The sequence below is a fragment of the Brassica oleracea genome, chromosome C7 (genome assembly GCF_000695525.1).
Source record: "Brassica oleracea var. oleracea cultivar TO1000 chromosome C7, BOL, whole genome shotgun sequence".
NCBI classification, from domain to species: Eukaryota; Viridiplantae; Streptophyta; class Magnoliopsida; order Brassicales; family Brassicaceae; genus Brassica; species Brassica oleracea.
In genome coordinates, this window is record NC_027754.1 from 34,236,587 (window position 1) to 34,258,302 (window position 21,716).

At 35.7% G+C, this 21,716-nt stretch overlaps 2 protein-coding genes across 5 annotated transcripts; one reads left to right on the forward strand and one right to left on the reverse strand.

The window, feature by feature from the left end:
• Positions 1 to 180: 180 nt before the first annotated feature.
• Positions 181 to 2,799, reverse strand: LOC106307026 (proline dehydrogenase 1, mitochondrial). Its single transcript, XM_013743860.1, has 3 exons — positions 2,109 to 2,799; positions 821 to 1,472; positions 181 to 729 (listed from the first exon to the last, which is right to left on the reverse strand). The coding sequence occupies exons 1-3, from the start codon at positions 2,670 to 2,672 to the stop codon at positions 449 to 451; spliced, it is 1,497 nt and encodes a 498-aa protein (XP_013599314.1). The 5' UTR covers positions 2,673 to 2,799; the 3' UTR covers positions 181 to 448.
• A 16,532-nt stretch (positions 2,800 to 19,331) lies between these two features.
• On the forward strand, positions 19,332 to 21,646 carry LOC106306985 (probable 2,3-bisphosphoglycerate-independent phosphoglycerate mutase). Of its 4 annotated transcripts, none has more exons than XM_013743808.1 (4): positions 19,351 to 19,503; positions 19,727 to 20,048; positions 20,131 to 20,276; positions 20,495 to 21,646. In XM_013743808.1, exons 2-4 carry the CDS (start codon positions 19,737 to 19,739, stop codon positions 21,522 to 21,524), a joined length of 1,488 nt encoding a protein of 495 aa, XP_013599262.1. In that variant the 5' UTR covers positions 19,351 to 19,503; positions 19,727 to 19,736; the 3' UTR covers positions 21,525 to 21,646. The 4 variants fall into 4 exon arrangements, with proteins under 4 accessions (XP_013599261.1, XP_013599262.1, XP_013599264.1 ...); XM_013743810.1 differs by having other exon boundaries at positions 19,735 to 20,048; XM_013743809.1 differs by having other exon boundaries at positions 19,356 to 19,503; positions 19,732 to 20,048.
• The last annotated feature ends 70 nt before the right edge of the window (positions 21,647 to 21,716 follow it).

Sequence of the window (21,716 nt, forward strand, 5' to 3'; positions counted from 1 at the left end):
ATGAGAAAGAAGCATAAAAAAAATTCTTGTATAAGACATTTTTTAGAACTTGGTTAGATAATAAAAGTTAAAAATAAATAGATTGTAATATTAATATTTTTTGAAAAGAAATCTTCATGGGTTTTACCGATAATGTTGTTCTTATATTTAATAACGAAAGAAATGACCAAAGCAATAGTAAATAAAAAAGGTATTCCATTATTATTGATAAGGAATGGTGAATATACATTGGTGAATAATAATTGAAATAATTAAATACATAGTTTTGTGACCCAAAAAAATCATATATATAGTCCGTTATGACAAAGCCACATGAAATGTTCATCCCTACTCCATTTTTAAAAATATTTTTTCTCTTATAATCTACATATATATAGAACAAATTTATTGATCTACATTTCCCAATTCCATTCAGTGGCTCCATACATAACGACTTATACTCTTCCCTTCACGCAATTCCAGCGATTAGTCTCCTCTTAAGTTCCATCCTCATGAGTTGACGATCATTGGCACCCGTGGCCATCATTCCCCGGTTCTCATAAGCACGTCGGAGAAGATATGGTATAGCGGTTTCAACCGGTCCATATGGCATGTATTTGCTTACATTGAAACCGGCTCTCTTTAAACCGAAGGACAATGCATCTGACATACCGTATAGCTGCGCAAACTCAATCTTCCCGTTCTTTTTATCGATGTTGAGCTCACTAGCTTTTTTTGATGCAAGTCCCCCTAAAATTTAGAACATTTCTCCAATTAGTAAATCTATTTCATTAAAAAAAATAACGATAATAAGCGTTTAAATTGTGATTCAATGGCTTACCCGAATCAGCGTTGTGTGTTGCAAGAACAACACCAAATCCTGATCCATTGGAGGCTTTCTCCATTAGGAAGGTCATGCAGTCATTGTAGCAAGCGTGCGTATTCTGAATTGTATCATGGATTGGTGACTTGTGTCCCAAGGAATCTGCTAGTCTAGCTTCGCTAGACATATAAGCGCCTCTCACCAACTTAAAACCCATAGGAACACCTTCTTTCTCGGCTTCTTGTACGGCCAAGTGCAACCTCTCACCAGCGTCTCTCAAGTAGGCCTGAATGGTGTTGTAAACGATGGGTCTGTCTCTGTCCGTGTTGAATATGATAGCTGATGAATAAGCCATGTAATCGATCGCCGGTTGGAGGATTGTGTCTTCAGCATCGACCAACAAAGGTACGTTGGACTCTTGGCATTTCCGACAGATTTCTTGGATCCTTACGTGAGCTGCTTCGAGCTCCCGTTCTTCTTCGGCGGTCAACGGTTCCGGTTCTGAGTTTGTGTGGTAGAGAGGGCTTGAATCGGAGAAAACCGGGAAAGATCTGAGCTTCCACGAGAGTTTGAAATTTTGACTTTTGTATTCCCATCGAAGCAAATCGCTCACTCGTTTTAGAAGACTGATGGGACATATCGCGGTTATCTTCACGACCACTGAGCTAAACTGTTAGGACAAAAAAGAAAAATAACGGGTTACTATCAAACAAAAGGTAATAAATTAACCGGATCAATTTGGTTAAAGGAGAATATTCATAAAGTGTCGGAAAGATCTAGTCCACCTACAAGCTCAGAGTTCCAACTAGGACCTCGTCATAAATCTAGTCAGATAGTGACGTATTGTTTTTATTTTTTTTCATTTAATCAGAACTATTTTGAAAATAAATAATTAGACGCCAAGTCATTTTCATAAGAGAAAAAAGCAAGTTGGCTGCGTACTTGCTACTTATCAAAGGTTCAATAACGCGTAAGAGTAATATAATCATTATATTAGTTATTTTCTTATATGAAAAGATGAATATTAATGTGCACGTCTATGATAATCTATGCAAGTGCACTTTGTCAGGGTACGGAGATTTGGTTGTCTAACCAAATTGCCCTAATTTGATGATCACCCCTCACTGTTTAATAAAAGTAGCTATGCAATAATTAAATTTAAAGATATGGTCTTTGTAGATTTTTCTTTTTGTATGTTATGCGATTTTAATAATGTAAAATAATTTTGAAAAAGAAAAAACAGAGGAATCTGAATAGGAACAGAGAACTAAGACACATGAGGTAACTGGAGTTAAGATTTGCTTACGTGAGATGTAGGTAAGGATTTTGCTGCTTCGATGGTTCGAAGGAAGTGTTGCATGTTCTCATCACAAGTGGCAGCGTCATCGGCATGTTCCACGCCGTACACAAGCATACCTTTAAGACCCGAGGCTTCGTAAACGCTCCTCACGCGTTCCGCAGCAGCGGCGGCGTCTTCACCGGCGCAGAAGTGGTCATAAAACGTACTTTTCACAAGGCCAAGGACCATACCACGTGTCAAGGCTGTGTCCATGAGTTTAGAGCTCATGACCCACGATCCAACATCCACCATGGGACCTATCGCGGCCGCATGCAGCACGGCGGTGGAGCGGAGGAGGACGGATGTGGGCATAGAGGAGAAGAGACGGGCTTGGTCGGAGAGATCGATGTCATGGTGAGCTTCATTGGGTTTTGGGTGGTGGAGAGGTGGCTCTGGTTCTTGTTGTCCGAAGGAGAGAATATCCGGGACGACGGCTGTTGAAGCCGTTACGGTGGGTGGACCCACCGGTTTTAAAGCGGAGAAACGGTAAGGACGCCGGATAAAGTTAGTTCGGAGGAGACGGGTTGCCATAAAATTCAAAGATTTTCCTTTTGAAACAAAAAAAGAAATTGTTTGTCTTCTCTTTTGATGTTTCTTAGGCTTTTCGGATTTATCGCTCTTTTCTCCTCTCTTCTTTTTTGTTCTCTCAACGCTTTGATGTGTGTTTTATTTTGTTACTGCAACATATATTTATAGAAGAACATAAAACCATACACGTTTTAGGTGTTTGATATATAGAGGCCGATGTGTACAATTTTTAATTGGATTGGGATAAAATTAATCATCTAAAATTACAATGTGATCTTTATAAAGAAAGTCAATGTTTTTTAGGGTTTCCTTATGACTAATTTGAAGATTTACTTTCATTTTTAACTCAAACATATATTCTACCATGCATTAGGAGGAATCTTAAAATACAAAAATTTTAATTAGTTTCTAAACCACTTTGATGTGTCTACTCATCTTGACAAAAGAATTGTAACTTTTAAAGTTTCTGGTATGGTACGATTTAATGATTTCTTAATTTTAAATACATATATAGATGTTAGGGCTTCCGCCTTGAGCTCGGCCGGAGGTCGGGGGTTCGAGCTAGGCTGGAGGACTCTTGAGCGGGGAGGCGTGCCCAGGGCCCTAACCGGTACAGGCGCAGGCTGGCGCCGGACCTAGGTGGTGGGCTGGCCGAAGGCTGGTTAACACCTAGTTAAACAAAAAAAAAAAAATACATATATAGATGTTTTTCAATCACAGTGAGGTTTAGTGGAGAATCTGGAAATACTACCATATATAATTAATTTTTAATTATGTATTCCGCGTTACTGATGCTTTCCCAAACAATGAAACAAACAGGCACAATGTTTTTTGCTTAGACTCTTATTGAACTTTTGACATCATAATTTTAATATATGTAATGTAGTTATCAACTACTAGTAGTGGATATTATAATTTTCTACTAGGTTAAGACCTTAGGTTAAAACTTGCGTCTTGCGCAGGATGAACATTAGTATATTATTTTTATGTATTATATGTTCTTTTACGTATTTATGAAATAATAAATATATATTAAATAATTAAAAATTCAGTAACTATTACATATATAATTAAATTGGTGTGAATTCAAATAAATTTCACCAAACCAAACAATCACTTTTTATATTTTATATGGTATATAATTAAATTTAAATGACATTAACATATATATATATATAGTGTATTTTTAAAATTGATATATATTAAATGACACTTTTTACTCATTATATTATTTGATCATTTGTATATTTTTATAACAAAAACTTTAAATCACTGTTAAAAAATTTGCATTGTGTGATTAATAGTTTTAGTAAATTTTTTTAAAAAATTCAAGGCTAAGTTTAAAATTTAATATTAAGTTGTCAATATTTTTTCAAAGTTTTTACCAAAAAAAATTGTTCAAAGAAACTTTCTTTATGTATTTTATATGGTATATAGTTTAATTTAAATGATATTAATAAATATATATATATATATATATTACACTTAATATTTATTAAATGAAACTTCTTACTTTATAATTTTGTAATCATTTGTATTTTATTATAACAAAAAACTTAAAACATGGATCACAAAAATTTGAATGTTAGACTTTTAACAGTTCTAGTAATTTATAATCGTTTTAAAAAATCAAAATATAACATATACAGAAAAATCTAAATTTTTATTATATGCTTAATGTAGTTGTTTAATTTATTTTATTAATTTAAAATTAAACAAATATGATAAAGAATACACTAATTTTTATTAAATCTTTTTTTTGTGTAAAAGGGCTTATTTTTATCAAATCTTTATTATTCAAAATTATTAATTTTTATATATATTTTAGTCATATTAGGTAATTCCGTAATTTTTATTTAAGGAAACAATGAAAAGCATTAATAATGATTTTATGATTACTTCAATAAAAAACTTTTTATATATATAAATGAATCAACCTATTTCTCTAAAGATTTTTAGACTCATTGTAGTGATGACACATGATTATCTTAAATGTTGTAATGATTTTTTTTAATATATAAGAGATAAATAAAAGAGTATAACAGGAACGGAAACCAAAATTAAATTTGAACACAATTTTGAAATCTCGAAGCTACGCTATTTATTTTGGTCCACAAAATTAGATGATTGCGCCGTAATTTCCTGAGTGAACATATATTTGTTTTTTTACAGAAATACTGATACGGACGACACAGACAGCAAGGTCCTGACTATAGGATGAGTCATCGGATAATATTTAATTGATATATTGTGATAAGCTTTAATATTTCTAAATTGAAAAAGGAATTTTCAAAATTAAATGAGTTGTATCTGGTGGAGGAAGATATGTGAGAGAGTGAATGGTGAATCGGATGCAACATGAGGACCTAGACTTGTTCTTTGAATCTTTGACTTTTCTAAATTGGTATCTTTGGAATCTTAATGATCACTGATTTGAATTAATCAGTAAAGTTTCTCTCCTTAACAAAGTAAATAGTTAAAAATAGATTTGAAGTAAAAATGGGTTCCTTCAGCACAATCTCGATTTTGATTCATCCATGTTTTCCTTATATTTATAAAAATATACAGTAAATGTAAATTTTGTTATTTTATTTGTACAAACGCCACTAATAAAACTTTGTTTTAGAATAATATATTTATTTAGCACAATTTTAACAAGTATGATAAATAATTAATAACAAGTTTTTTTTTGGCTTTTTTTTGCCAAAAAATTAATAACAAGTTAATATAACAGGAAACATACAACTTTTATTTACAGTTTTTTTTCTTACCACTTGTTTGTTCTTCTAATTTATCCATAATTTTAATTTCTCACCAAATAATTAAGCAGAAAATTTAACTAAATAAGATTTACAAAAGCTAGTGAAGTAGCACTTGAGTACGATAATTTTACTTCCTAAATGATAACTTAATTTAAACTAAATTTCTAAACCACTTGACGCAATAGTGAAGACGAACCAACCAAAGCTAGAGATAAGATACAACTAGAAGTATAAAATTTGAATAGTTTTGTACCTTTTAAGAAAAATACAATAGAGAATCTTTGACAGAAGCCGATCTTTACAAAAACAATAGGAAACAAAAAGCAACAGAGTGGTACCCACTTTGGCCCCCCGAAAAGGCAGTGGTACCAAGTTTACGGCTCATGTATTGCGTAATTTGAGCCGTTAGATTGAGGAAAGGGAGCAGGTGAGAGGGTCACGTGAGGAAGTAAAGAGGTTCGGTGAGCATTGGACACGAGAGCTGCCCAGCTGTAGCCGCCATTTTCATTGGTCCAGGCCAACCTTCCATGCAATATTTGTTTAGATTTTTTGTTTCCAAAAAACAATAACGAAAATTAAGTTAATTTGTTCTGTTTCATAAGTGCCACTTTAACATTTTTTTTTGTTAAAAAAAATATCATTTTAGAATTTCAATGCAATTTTCAGCTTAAAATTAATTACAAATACATTAATTTTATAAATAATTTCATTTATCTTAAATACTATTGGTTGAATATGTGTAATTAATAAAAACTTTAATGCATTTTTATCATTTTCTTAATTTGTAAGAAAAAATGTCAAAGTAACATTTTTTATGAAACGGAGGGAGTATTTTTTTAGAGCATCTAAAAAAAACTCTATAAGTTCAAATATAAATTTGTTTGCTTTCCAAAAAAAAATTCCAAAATTTCAAATTTAGAGTTTAAAAAAGTGAAATTTTTTATTTGCATTTTGGTCCTTATAATTACGTATACATCACATTTATGATTCTTATGTATTTTTTCATTCATCGTTTTAATCTTTAAAACTTTAATATATCTTAAATATTTCAAATTTATTTTATAAATTTAAATTTTACACATAAAATTTTAATAACAAATTAAAATAATATTTATAATATTTTAAAAGTAAAAGTAGACAACACAAATATTACAAAAGAAACTTAATATTTAAAAAAAAAAGATACATGAAGACATATTTATTACACAAATTTAAATATTGCAACAATGCTAATAGTCTAGTAAATTTGCTCTGGAACTTCTAAAATATCGTCCAAACAAATTTTGTGTAACCGAGAATGTAGCATTAAAAAATAATTGTATGTAATAATAGGATATTTTGCTTGCATTTTAATATTTAATTATGTATTTCTATTTATAATTTTATATTTTAGTGTAAAATTTTATTAATTAATATTACTATAATATTTTTATATATGTGATAGCTATTTATAAAAGTTTTATGGAGTTATATTAATTATGATAAATATAAGGATCATAGTGTAAATTACAAATAATTTTGCAGTTAAATTTGAAGTTTTGTTTTTGGAAAAAAAAACACTTTGAAATTTCAAATATAGAACTTTGCAAACTCTATAATAAAATTTTTTTTTGGAGATGCTCTTACTAGTAATTTGTTAAGTGAATCTTTTGTCCAAACCGTATCAAACGAACTTGATGGTGTTGATTTCAATAATTAAAACTAGTAGTTTGATGTGTAAATCAGACTGCATTATTGTTATCTTCAGATACCTTTATTCAAAATAACTAATCCATTTGGAAAAATCAAATCAAATCAGATCAAAATAATTGATATAAAGGTTAAAGTATAAATTTATATCTACAAGTCATATCCAAATATGAACCAAACTACTAAAAAATTCTTTTAAATAAGGATTTATTTAAAAGAATCCAAATCTACACAAACTAAAATCGAAACCATACCAAAATTATGCTATATGGGGGGTAATAATATATATATTATTCTTTACGAATAAACTTATAAAAATATTTTTATACGTTTATCAAACTATTGATATCCATTATCAGTTCGACAATTTTTTAATGAGCAAATGCTAATAAGTAGCCCTCGAGCATTTGTCCGTCTGAGGGACCTATATGGTACTAAAAAGTTCACGATTTCGTGTTGTGCGTCTTTTTCAGTGAATCATCACTATTTTTCTCCTTGCTTTACATCGTCCGTCAATAGAGAGTTGAAAACGGTCTAAGAAACAAAATGTATACTATATAGCAGATATGTGAATATCTATATAAATAGGTAAACACGAACCATATTCACTACAAAGAGAAAACAATAAGATAAATGGAGAGCGGCGAGCGAATACATTTAACAGCTAGGTATCATAATTTTCTTGGACAGCTATCTCTTTACTAGTATTTTACAATTGTAGTCTTATACATTTTTCCGTTGTGTAGTATCTTTCGTGGTCACTAGGGACCTAGTGTGAATAGGCCTGGGTCGGATATCTGGATTTTTGAAGGTATTTGTGATTTGCTTCGTATGCCACGGATATTTAATTTTTTGATTTGCTTTGATTCGGAAAAATACGGATATTCGGAAAAACATATATCTTATATGTTTTGATTAATGCAAATAATCTTAAAAATTTGATACAAATTTGTTTTGTAAAATATTTTTTTGCATGATATATAAGATAAAAATAAAAAAATAGTGAATCTACATATTTTATAAAAATTTTAAACTTAGTTAACAATTATAATAAGACAAAACTTAAGAAAAAAATTATAATTGTCATAAATTTATTCATTTCCTTTTATGTAATATATATATATAAGTAATAATTTATCAAATCATATGTTATAGGGAGAATTACCAATTGTGACTCAAAACTTGGAGTCAAACCCAAAACAATACCCCAACTTGGGTCAAAGGCAAAAGTAACCTAAAAGGCTATTGAAATTACAACTATCCCCTTGTGACCAAACAATAAAACGAAATTTTTTTTACGTTTCTACCCCTCGCAAGTCGTCTGTTTAGACGACTTGAAAATAAGTCGTCCAGACGACTTAACTGAAAGTCGTCTGGACAGTTAGTCTTAAACATAATTTAAAAATTTTGTAAAAAATATTTTGATAAGTGAAAAATGGGAATTATGTAATTAACATATGTCTTAGGAGGTATAAATTAAGATATAACAAATTTCAATTGTTTTCAGCATAGATGAGTGAAAGTAGTGAGTCATGATATTCTTTAGTTTATGTTTCATCAACATATGTTGTAGTATTGTATGTGTTCTTAGGGTTAGATTTTGGAAAGCATTAAAACCGTTTTTGAAAATTTTTAAAATTACTTATGCGTGTTCATTTCTGTGTATAGTAAACACTATTTAAGTATAATTTGATTTTATAACGTGGTTAGTTAGTTAATCTAGTCATTTTAGTTTAGGGGTTCATTTTAGGGTCTAGGACGACTTAATATTTTGTCGTCTGAAAACAGACGACTAAATATTAAGTCGTCTGTTGTACATTATCAGCCAGAATAAGTCGTCTAAACCGGACCAAACCTTAAAGTTTACCAATGTAATTTTAAAGCTAACCGGATTATTTACCCAATATATAAGGTGATTTTTATTTTTTTTGTTTCATTTTTCGCGAAATTCAGAAACCCTAACAGTTCTCCCTCTCAAAGGCGATTTCGAATTCCCACGATTTCCGAACAAACCATCGTTCTCAACATCGGCTATCTATCTCACTTCATTCTCACCGTTGTCGCCGCAGCTTCTTCTAACCCTAGCCGCGCCGATTCCTCTAAACCCTAGCGCCGCCGATTCCACTATTTCCGAACAAACCGTCGCCCTCGCCACCGTGGTCACCAACGTTCTAAACACTAGCGCCGCCGCTTCTTCTAAACCCTAGCGCCGCCGCTTCTTCTCTGTAAACCTTAGCGCCGTTTCTCTGTAAACCCTAACGCCGCTAAGTCATCAATCTCGAGGAAAAGATGAACATAAAACGTTGTCTCTATCAATTTACTCATTCTCACCGTTTCACGTTTATTTTTTCAGATCTATAACCGCAATGACGAGTACTCCAACTCCTTCTGCGACTGGAAGACTTGTAAGTAATTTAAGTCGTCTACTAAGTCGTCTGGACTTATATTGTTGTCTTTGATTATTTTGCAGACAAAAAGGATGGATATTCCAGAACTCCCCCGTAGGTTATACACATCAGGGGAAGAACCAGAAGCCCACAATAGCATTTCGTATCATACGGATAACAGCAAGTTGCATACTGCTCTTAGGAAAGCTCTTACTGATGACGAATTTGAAGAGCTCAAGGAGTCGAGTTTGGGAGTTTTCATCAAGTTCAAGGAGCAGGGATTTGGTTGGGCTTCAAGGCTGGTTCACTACATGCTCAGTTTCAAGCTGGACATTAAGAAGAAGTATGAGATGTGGTCTCTCGTTGGTCCAGAACCTTTGAGGTTTTCACTGTTAGAGTTTGAAAACCTCACTGGTCTAAACTGCGAGTACATCGAGGACCTTGAGACACCAAAATGTGACGTTACCCCAGAGATGGTTTCTTTCTGGGGGATGCTGGGAGTTCATCTGGAAGCTGGGCCAACTACTGATCAGATAATAGCAGCACTGAAGAGATGCGGGGATTGGTCCAGGGAAGATCGCAAGCGGCTCGCGTACCTCTCCATCTTCACTGGATTCATTGAAGGGAGAAAGTTTTCAACCGCTACACGATCTACTCTGGCAAGGCTAGTGATGGATTTAGAACGGTTTGAGAATTATCCATGGGGGAGAGTCGCGTTTAAGGTGCTGATGGACTCTTTGTGGAACAAAGAAATTGCTGGCTGTTACACCGTGGATGGGTTTATACAAGTTCTTCAGGTCTAGACGTACACAGCTATGCCGGAATTGGGTGCTAGTATTGGTGGTCCCAGAGCAGACAGTCCGTCTCCACCGATACTGGCTTACGAGGGCAGCAGAGGCCGCAGATCAATGAAAGCTGCTATCTTGAGTCAGGTATTTACTTCAATCCAAAAGACTGCGCAGACGACTTATTATAAGTCGTCTGGAAAGTCTTCCATCTGGACGACTTATTAGACGACTTATAATAAGGCGTCTGGAAAGTCTTCCCAGCTGGACGACTTATCGGACGACTTAATTAAGTCGTCTGGAAAGTCTTCCATCTGGACGACTTATTAGACGACTTATAATAAGGCGTCTGGAAAGTCTTCCCAGCTGGACGACTTATCGGACGACTTAATTAAGTCGTCTGGAAAGTCTTCCATCTGGACGACTTATTAGACGACTTATAATAAGGCGTCTGGAAAGTCTTCCCAGCTGGACGACTTATCGGACGACTTAATTAAGTCGTCTGGAAAGTCTTCCATCTGGACGACTTATTAGACGACTTATAATAAGGCGTCTGGAAAGTCTTCCCAGCTGGACGACTTATCGGACGACTTAATTAAGTCGTCTGGAAAGTCTTCCATCTGGACGACTTATTAGACGACTTATAATAAGGCGTCTGGAAAGTCTTCCCAGCTGGACGACTTATCGGACGACTTAATTAAGTCGTCTGGAAAGTCTTCCATCTGGACGACTTATTAGACGACTTATAATAAGGCGTCTGGAAAGTCTTCCCAGCTGGACGACTTATCGGACGACTTAATTAAGTCGTCTGGAAAGTCTTCCATCTGGACGACTTATTAGACGACTTATAATAAGGCGTCTGGAAAGTCTTCCCAGCTGGACGACTTATCGGACGACTTAATTAAGTCGTCTGGAAAGTCTTCCATCTGGACGACTTATTAGACGACTTATAATAAGGCGTCTGGAAAGTCTTCCCAGCTGGACGACTTATCGGACGACTTAATTAAGTCGTCTGGAAAGTCTTCCATCTGGACGACTTATTAGACGACTTATAATAAGGCGTCTGGAAAGTCTTCCCAGCTGGACGACTTATCGGACGACTTAATTAAGTCGTCTGGAAAGTCTTCCATCTGGACGACTTATTAGACGACTTATAATAAGGCGTCTGGAAAGTCTTCCCAGCTGGACGACTTATCGGACGACTTAATTAAGTCGTCTGGAAAGTCTTCCATCTGGACGACTTATTAGACGACTTATAATAAGGCGTCTGGAAAGTCTTCCCAGCTGGACGACTTATCGGACGACTTAATTAAGTCGTCTGGAAAGTCTTCCATCTGGACGACTTATTAGACGACTTATAATAAGGCGTCTGGAAAGTCTTCCCAGCTGGACGACTTATCGGACGACTTAATTAAGTCGTCTGGAAAGTCTTCCATCTGGACGACTTATTAGACGACTTATAATAAGGCGTCTGGAAAGTCTTCCCAGCTGGACGACTTATCGGACGACTTAATTAAGTCGTCTGGAAAGTCTTCCATCTGGACGACTTATTAGACGACTTATAATAAGGCGTCTGGAAAGTCTTCCCAGCTGGACGACTTATCGGACGACTTAATTAAGTCGTCTGGAAAGTCTTCCATCTGGACGACTTATTAGACGACTTATAATAAGGCGTCTGGAAAGTCTTCCCAGCTGGACGACTTATCGGACGACTTAATTAAGTCGTCTGGAAAGTCTTCCATCTGGACGACTTATTAGACGACTTATAATAAGGCGTCTGGAAAGTCTTCCCAGCTGGACGACTTATCGGACGACTTAATTAAGTCGTCTGGAAAGTCTTCCATCTGGACGACTTATTAGACGACTTATAATAAGGCGTCTGGAAAGTCTTCCCAGCTGGACGACTTATCGGACGACTTAATTAAGTCGTCTGGAAAGTCTTCCATCTGGACGACTTATTAGACGACTTATAATAAGGCGTCTGGAAAGTCTTCCCAGCTGGACGACTTATCGGACGACTTAATTAAGTCGTCTGGAAAGTCTTCCATCTGGACGACTTATTAGACGACTTATAATAAGGCGTCTGGAAAGTCTTCCCAGCTGGACGACTTATCGGACGACTTAATTAAGTCGTCTGGAAAGTCTTCCATCTGGACGACTTATTAGACGACTTATAATAAGGCGTCTGGAAAGTCTTCCCAGCTGGACGACTTATCGGACGACTTAATTAAGTCGTCTGGAAAGTCTTCCATCTGGACGACTTATTAGACGACTTATAATAAGGCGTCTGGAAAGTCTTCCCAGCTGGACGACTTATCGGACGACTTAATTAAGTCGTCTGGAAAGTCTTCCATCTGGACGACTTATTAGACGACTTATAATAAGGCGTCTGGAAAGTCTTCCCAGCTGGACGACTTATCGGACGACTTAATTAAGTCGTCTGGAAAGTCTTCCATCTGGACGACTTATTAGACGACTTATAATAAGGCGTCTGGAAAGTCTTCCCAGCTGGACGACTTATCGGACGACTTAATTAAGTCGTCTGGAAAGTCTTCCATCTGGACGACTTATTAGACGACTTATAATAAGGCGTCTGGAAAGTCTTCCCAGCTGGACGACTTATCGGACGACTTAATTAAGTCGTCTGGAAAGTCTTCCATCTGGACGACTTATTAGACGACTTATAATAAGGCGTCTGGAAAGTCTTCCCAGCTGGACGACTTATCGGACGACTTAATTAAGTCGTCTGGAAAGTCTTCCATCTGGACGACTTATTAGACGACTTATAATAAGGCGTCTGGAAAGTCTTCCCAGCTGGACGACTTATCGGACGACTTAATTAAGTCGTCTGGAAAGTCTTCCATCTGGACGACTTATTAGACGACTTATAATAAGGCGTCTGGAAAGTCTTCCCAGCTGGACGACTTATCGGACGACTTAATTAAGTCGTCTGGAAAGTCTTCCATCTGGACGACTTATTAGACGACTTATAATAAGGCGTCTGGAAAGTCTTCCCAGCTGGACGACTTATCGGACGACTTAATTAAGTCGTCTGGAAAGTCTTCCATCTGGACGACTTATTAGACGACTTATAATAAGGCGTCTGGAAAGTCTTCCCAGCTGGACGACTTATCGGACGACTTAATTAAGTCGTCTGGAAAGTCTTCCATCTGGACGACTTATTAGACGACTTATAATAAGGCGTCTGGAAAGTCTTCCCAGCTGGACGACTTATCGGACGACTTAATTAAGTCGTCTGGAAAGTCTTCCATCTGGACGACTTATTAGACGACTTATAATAAGGCGTCTGGAAAGTCTTCCCAGCTGGACGACTTATCGGACGACTTAATTAAGTCGTCTGGAAAGTCTTCCATCTGGACGACTTATTAGACGACTTATAATAAGGCGTCTGGAAAGTCTTCCCAGCTGGACGACTTATCGGACGACTTAATTAAGTCGTCTGGAAAGTCTTCCATCTGGACGACTTATTAGACGACTTATAATAAGGCGTCTGGAAAGTCTTCCCAGCTGGACGACTTATCGGACGACTTAATTAAGTCGTCTGGAAAGTCTTCCATCTGGACGACTTATTAGACGACTTATAATAAGGCGTCTGGAAAGTCTTCCCAGCTGGACGACTTATCGGACGACTTAATTAAGTCGTCTGGAAAGTCTTCCATCTGGACGACTTATTAGACGACTTATAATAAGGCGTCTGGAAAGTCTTCCCAGCTGGACGACTTATCGGACGACTTAATTAAGTCGTCTGGAAAGTCTTCCATCTGGACGACTTATTAGACGACTTATAATAAGGCGTCTGGAAAGTCTTCCCAGCTGGACGACTTATCGGACGACTTAATTAAGTCGTCTGGAAAGTCTTCCATCTGGACGACTTATTAGACGACTTATAATAAGGCGTCTGGAAAGTCTTCCCAGCTGGACGACTTATCGGACGACTTAATTAAGTCGTCTGGAAAGTCTTCCATCTGGACGACTTATTAGACGACTTATAATAAGGCGTCTGGAAAGTCTTCCCAGCTGGACGACTTATCGGACGACTTAATTAAGTCGTCTGGAAAGTCTTCCATCTGGACGACTTATTAGACGACTTATAATAAGGCGTCTGGAAAGTCTTCCCAGCTGGACGACTTATCGGACGACTTAATTAAGTCGTCTGGAAAGTCTTCCATCTGGACGACTTATTAGACGACTTATAATAAGGCGTCTGGAAAGTCTTCCCAGCTGGACGACTTATCGGACGACTTAATTAAGTCGTCTGGAAAGTCTTCCATCTGGACGACTTATTAGACGACTTATAATAAGGCGTCTGGAAAGTCTTCCCAGCTGGACGACTTATCGGACGACTTAATTAAGTCGTCTGGAAAGTCTTCCATCTGGACGACTTATTAGACGACTTATAATAAGGCGTCTGGAAAGTCTTCCCAGCTGGACGACTTATCGGACGACTTAATTAAGTCGTCTGGAAAGTCTTCCATCTGGACGACTTATTAGACGACTTATAATAAGGCGTCTGGAAAGTCTTCCCAGCTGGACGACTTATCGGACGACTTAATTAAGTCGTCTGGAAAGTCTTCCATCTGGACGACTTATTAGACGACTTATAATAAGGCGTCTGGAAAGTCTTCCCAGCTGGACGACTTATCGGACGACTTAATTAAGTCGTCTGGAAAGTCTTCCATCTGGACGACTTATTAGACGACTTATAATAAGGCGTCTGGAAAGTCTTCCCAGCTGGACGACTTATCGGACGACTTAATTAAGTCGTCTGGAAAGTCTTCCATCTGGACGACTTATTAGACGACTTATAATAAGGCGTCTGGAAAGTCTTCCCAGCTGGACGACTTATCGGACGACTTAATTAAGTCGTCTGGAAAGTCTTCCATCTGGACGACTTATTAGACGACTTATAATAAGGCGTCTGGAAAGTCTTCCCAGCTGGACGACTTATCGGACGACTTAATTAAGTCGTCTGGAAAGTCTTCCATCTGGACGACTTATTAGACGACTTATAATAAGGCGTCTGGAAAGTCTTCCCAGCTGGACGACTTATCGGACGACTTAATTAAGTCGTCTGGAAAGTCTTCCATCTGGACGACTTATTAGACGACTTATAATAAGGCGTCTGGAAAGTCTTCCCAGCTGGACGACTTATCGGACGACTTAATTAAGTCGTCTGGAAAGTCTTCCATCTGGACGACTTATTAGACGACTTATAATAAGGCGTCTGGAAAGTCTTCCCAGCTGGACGACTTATCGGACGACTTAATTAAGTCGTCTGGAAAGTCTTCCATCTGGACGACTTATTAGACGACTTATAATAAGGCGTCTGGAAAGTCTTCCCAGCTGGACGACTTATCGGACGACTTAATTAAGTCGTCTGGAAAGTCTTCCATCTGGACGACTTATTAGACGACTTATAATAAGGCGTCTGGAAAGTCTTCCCAGCTGGACGACTTATCGGACGACTTAATTAAGTCGTCTGGAAAGTCTTCCATCTGGACGACTTATTAGACGACTTATAATAAGGCGTCTGGAAAGTCTTCCCAGCTGGACGACTTATCGGACGACTTAATTAAGTCGTCTGGAAAGTCTTCCATCTGGACGACTTATTAGACGACTTATAATAAGGCGTCTGGAAAGTCTTCCCAGCTGGACGACTTATCGGACGACTTAATTAAGTCGTCTGGAAAGTCTTCCATCTGGACGACTTATTAGACGACTTATAATAAGGCGTCTGGAAAGTCTTCCCAGCTGGACGACTTATCGGACGACTTAATTAAGTCGTCTGGAAAGTCTACATCGGATCGGATATCCGCTTCTCAAAATTTTAATATTTGTGATTTGTTTCGATTTTAACGGATATTGATTTTTAGTATTTGTTTTGCTTCGAAAGTTTATGGATATCCAGAATTTTTAAATCGAATCGAAACGAATAACGAATCAAATCAAATTTAACGGATAAAATGTCCAGTCCTAATCCTAATTGTGAATATATGCAGTACATTTTACTTTAATAGGGGGATAGTGAATAAACAAGTTGAGTCCTTTCGAAACCCACGTGCCGAAGGTTTTTAGAATAATGAAACAGACAGCCCATGAGCTGCCAAATTAATTTAATCGTGATGAGTCAACAATGAGTAGATGCCAACAATGTTGGAAACTTCGCAAATTATTAAACTATATAGCTATACAACATGTATATATATGCATTCCCCATATCATTTCATTATATTTAGAGCTGTATATCAACTTCACAAATATATATGTATTATATGGACGTAGTTAGAATATACTTCTGTGTATAAGAAAAATATTCAATAAGACGCCTAAAATAATACGAGTAATGCATGATCAGTTGACTATTTATAATTCTAATCCAATAAAGTAATTAGAAGTCAGATAGGTTATATACTAAATGAATGAAATGATGAATATGATAAAATATCTAGACGTGTTTACAGAGAGGCTATGATTTGAAACACCAAGAATAATAATGGTATTTCACCTAGAAACTTTGGTAAAACTATTTGGTCTTGAGATTCAGCTAACTATTGCAACATCAGAATTCAAACAAACTCGGGGAAAAAAGCTACTCCCGACAAAGGAAGTGTTAGTTAGGTAAAGTAATATACTTTCACTTTGCACGTTGATGGTTAACGACTTATTTGTTCGACTGAATAAAAACGAAGATATCACAACATCAATATCTTATAACAAGCAAACCTGAAAATAAATATCTTTATAGACATAGAAAAAGTGCCAACCAATTAATCTGAAAGATATAAAAATGTTTGTATAGGTCATAGGTCAACTATTGTTTAGTGGAGAATGAGTGGTGCAACTTGAGCACTTCAGAGCAGCATTAACCAAGCACGCTTATTTTTTTATTTTTATTTTTATTTTTTTTTCTTTTTTCTGATTAAAAAAAAAAATTTAAAACCCACCAATTACAAACCGTCACGTGTCAGTGAAGCTCGCGAACAGCTGAAAATCCTCTCCAACATCGCTGTTTATCTAGGCTGCAAAAACACCATATTTTTCAAAAATGATAGGACCCACCCACTATTTTATTTTTATTTTTCTAAACACCCTAACCTAAATACCATAGTTAATGCTGTTCTAGTAAATACCCATCTGTAATTTTTTCTCCCAATGAGGATATTGTAAATCAAAGAAATCGAGACTAGCATGAATCAAGTCATCTCGATTTGTCAGTTTGACTTGATTATTTATTTCTTTGCCATTAAACAAATGTTAGCGTATAATTAAATATGAATATTTATATATAGAAAATATGTTAATCCACCAAAATAATATAATTAACCAATACAAACTCTTTAGAAATGAATTTATCTATCAAATTGTGAATGTAATTTCTATGCTTGTTAACTGATCAATTTCATTGTTTGGATCAGCTTTATCTTTGTGTAAATTTGATTCCTGGCTTCCTATTTTAGGGCTTTTCACAAAATATTCCAAAATATGGTTTGCTATTTTTTTCGTGTGTGTATGTATACAATCATACGTTATTTTGTTGGTGTAATCCCCAGTATATTAAATGAGGAGTATTACAATTTTTGAATGTAGTCACGTGCCATCACTAAGATGATTTTCAGAATCTTTAGAAAAATATGATGGTCTATCTAAATATACATTATATTTTTTTATTAAATTAACTATCAAATTGATTAAAAACGCATAAAATAATTTTTTCTTTCTTCCTTAAAATAAAAGTTATGAAATTACCTAATATGATTAACATATATACGACAATTAATAATTTTGAATGATAAAGATTTGATAATAGTTTTTGTATCTTCTATCATTATTGTTTAATTTATATTATTAAAAATTAAGCAATCACATTAGCCATATACTAAAAAAATCTAAATTTTTTACTTATATTTTATATTTTGATTTTTTTAAAACGACTGTAAATTACTAAAACTTTTAAAAGTATTACAATGAAATTTTTTTGAACAATGGTTTTACCTTTTTGTTATAAAAAGATACGAATGATCATAAAATTATATGAATATGAAGTACCATTTAATCAATATTCAGATTATATATATATATTAATATTATTTAAATTAAACTATATACCATATAAAATACATAAATGTGTTAATTTCAAAATTTGAATTGAAAAAGTATTGAGACGTGAATATTTTAATTTTAAATTTGCATTAAATTTTTGAAAACGATTATAAATTACTAAAAATATTAAAATTCTCACATTGAAAAATTTGTGATTAATGGTTTAACTTTTTTTGTTACATTAAATATACAATTTTAATAAAATCATTTGAGTAGAAACTAGGAAACTTCAATTAAATATTCATATTAAAATAAACTAAATATTTGGTGGTAAATATTTTTGACCGGATTTTGGAAATGGTTTTATAAGGATTTAAGAAATATAATATTAAAGATTAAGTGAATCTAATTGGTTATTTGAGAATCTTTAGTTAATAAAATATGTAAGTTCGTATTATTTCAAAAATAATTGCAGATATTTGTAGCTATAGTTAGGCTATATTTAAATGTGAGTAGTTAGTAATAGTATAGGTTAAGAGAAATATATAAAGTATTGTTTATAGAATCAAGCTGGATCCAACTTTGTGAGTCTGTTTTAATAGATTGTACATATTAAGCTATATTAAGCTATAGATGATGCAAATAAGATAAACCAAAACCATTTTGAACAGATAAATGATAAATAATTTTTTTAAATACATAATCTGCCATTTAAGATTTATTAATGTTTTAAGCAAGAAAAAATATTTAAACAGGCAATATTCATGCTTAATTTGAAAAGGGTAATAATTGTAATTGTATAAATTTAAGTTTCACCCCGTTAAATATACAGTACATTACATGTAGCAATTCTATATCCTGGCGACCCAATAAAGCGATGGGCCTAGGCAAAACTATCTGATTAATAATATAGCTTAGAGTTGTTATACTGGCCCATCTTATGTCTATATAATCAAAAACCCTAGTCACCAGGTTTTGGAACGCTTGTTCATTCTAAACCGGTCAATTGTATGCTCTGATCCGGTTTGGGTTAAATTAAAAAACCTTTTCTTTTGTAAAAAGAGATTCTTAAGACAAAAGGCAATCTGAAACACAAAGTGATGATGCAATAGAATTACATTCTTTGAAGATCAGTTCTCTCTTTTGTCAGGTATCGAAACTTTCGGATCATGCAATGACTCTACTCTCTATTGGAATTTGCTTCCTAAGTTTTTGTTAATCACTCTGTCTCTGTGTGTACTCGTGTCGCTGAACCTTAGTTTCATCCATCTCTGCACGATGATTTGAGATATTGTAAACAACAAAAAAAATCAAGTCTTTGTGATGTTCAATTCTAAAGATCGAGTCTTTTGTGATGTTGGATTCTATAAAAGCGTAGCAGAGATGGAACAAGGTGACGGAGAAGTCAAAAAGAGAGTTGCTTTTGTCCTGATCGATGGTTTGGGAGATGTGTCAATACCGAGGTTAGGCTACAAGACTCCTCTACAAGCAGCAAACATACCAAATCTCGACGCAATCGCATCAGCTGGAATCAACGGTCTAATGGATCCAGTGGAAGTTGGATTGGGATGCGGTAGTGACACTGCTCACCTCTCTCTGATGGGTTATGACCCCAGAGTGTACTACAGAGGACGCGGCGCGTTTGAGTCAATGGGTGCAGGGTTAGCAATGTCACCAGGTGATATAGCTTTCAAGGTGTGGTTTGAATCTTAAGTCTTACCCCATCTCTTGTAAGATTCTTTTGCCAGTTTTTTTATATGTTTGACATTTTGTGCAGTCTAATTTCGCGACGTTGGATGAGGAAACTGGAGTTGTTGTTAGTCGAAGAGCTGACCGGCATTTCGAAGAAGAAGGGCCTATACTTTGTGCGGCTCTTGATGGAATGAAGCTTCCTTCTTTCCCTGAGTATGAAGTGAGAGTCAGGTGCTAACTGTTCCTTTACTAAGGGTCTCACTGGTGACCACACTGTCGTTAATAGTAACAAAAATCTCTACATATACATATGTATCTATATGTTTTTGTTAATACTAGAACCGCAAAGTTGTTCCGTAGTTGTACCGCATATTACTGTTAGGACCCTAAGTCTCTTTATGATGTTTTGGTTTGGGTTTTGTGCTAAAGCAAGATCTTTTGTGTAACAGATATGCAACGGAACATAGATGTGGAGTGGTTGTAAAAGGGCCAAAGCTCAGTGGGAACATCTCAGGAACAGACCCTTTGAAGGATAACCGTCTGCTTCTCCAAGCTAAACCTTTAGATGAATCAGAAGAAGCTAACCACACAGCTAACGTCGTCAACGAACTGTCCAAGGAGATATCACGCATTCTTGTCTCCCACCCTGTTAACGCAAAGAGGCTTGCACAAGGCAAGAACATAGCTAACCTCGTCCTTCTAAGAGGCTGTGGCATTCGAATTGAGGTTCCTCCTTTTGAAGAGAAGCATGGTTTGTTTCCCTGTATGGTAGCACCAACAAAGATTATAGCAGGACTCGGTATGTCCCTCGGTATCGACATTCTAGAAGCTCCAGGAGCCACTGGTGATTACAGGACGCTTCTCACATCGAAAGCAGTTGCTATAGCCAATGCACTCTCAGCTCCTTTGAGCCCCTGTCCCAATGTCTTTGTCCCGGGAGAGGACGGGCATAAACCGGGAAGGTCAGGTGGTTATGACTTCGGCTTCCTTCACATAAAGGCTATAGATGATGCGGGTCATGATAAGGCGACGATGTTCAAAGTCAAAGGCTTGGAGGCTGTTGATAAGGCCATACGCCAGCTCGCTAAGCTTCTATGGCAAGCTGAGTCTTGTAATAATTACCAGTACTTCTTGTGTGTGACCGGTGATCATTCTACTCCGGTTGAGTACGGAGACCACAGCTTCGAGCCGGTTCCGTTCACTATGTGCCGGTTGAGAGAGTTTGTGAGTGCGGTTGGAGGAGAATCAGCGCTGTTGGAGACGTCTTTGGAGCCTTTTCCACTTCCAACGGTTGTGGAGTGTGGCGAAGGTGTCGTTGGAAAAGAGGAAGACGGTGGGAGGAAGGAGGCTGCGATAGCTATTGGTGGTGATTCAGTTGCGGAGTTGAGTGAGATTGCAGCTGCAAGAGGGTGTCTTGGTCGTTTCCATGGTGGTGAAATGATGGGAGTCATCACTAAGTTTCTTAAGGTTGAGGTATGAGTTTCCTAAACTTTGCATGTTTGTTTGAGAATTTGAATATTGGAAGTGTAATAAAATGATGAAAAGATACAAAGAATAATGTTTACTAATCTTTTTACCAATTTCTCTTATGGTTTCTCACATGTAATACATAAATCTTTAGACTATTTAGTGGAGGTATACATTAGATAATTTGTAGATAGGGCCGCCAGA

Excerpts from the sequence above, each read along its gene's own strand:
- LOC106307026 (XM_013743860.1), bottom strand. The coding sequence starts at position 2,672 with ATGGCAACCCGTCTCCTCCGAACTAACTTTATCCGGCGTCCTTACCGT. Across the intron at positions 1,473-2,108 it reads AATCCTTACCTACATCTCAC|TTTAGCTCAGTGGTCGTGAA; the intron begins GTAAGCAAATCT and ends TTGTCCTAACAG. Across the intron at positions 730-820 it reads AACACACAACGCTGATTCGG|GGGGACTTGCATCAAAAAAA; the intron begins GTAAGCCATTGA and ends TCTAAATTTTAG.
- LOC106306985 (XM_013743807.1), top strand. The coding sequence starts at position 19,677 with ATGTTCAATTCTAAAGATCGAGTCTTTTGTGATGTTGGATTCTATAAA. Across the intron at positions 20,049-20,130 it reads CAGGTGATATAGCTTTCAAG|TCTAATTTCGCGACGTTGGA; the intron begins GTGTGGTTTGAA and ends CATTTTGTGCAG. Across the intron at positions 20,277-20,494 it reads GAGTATGAAGTGAGAGTCAG|ATATGCAACGGAACATAGAT; the intron begins GTGCTAACTGTT and ends TTTGTGTAACAG.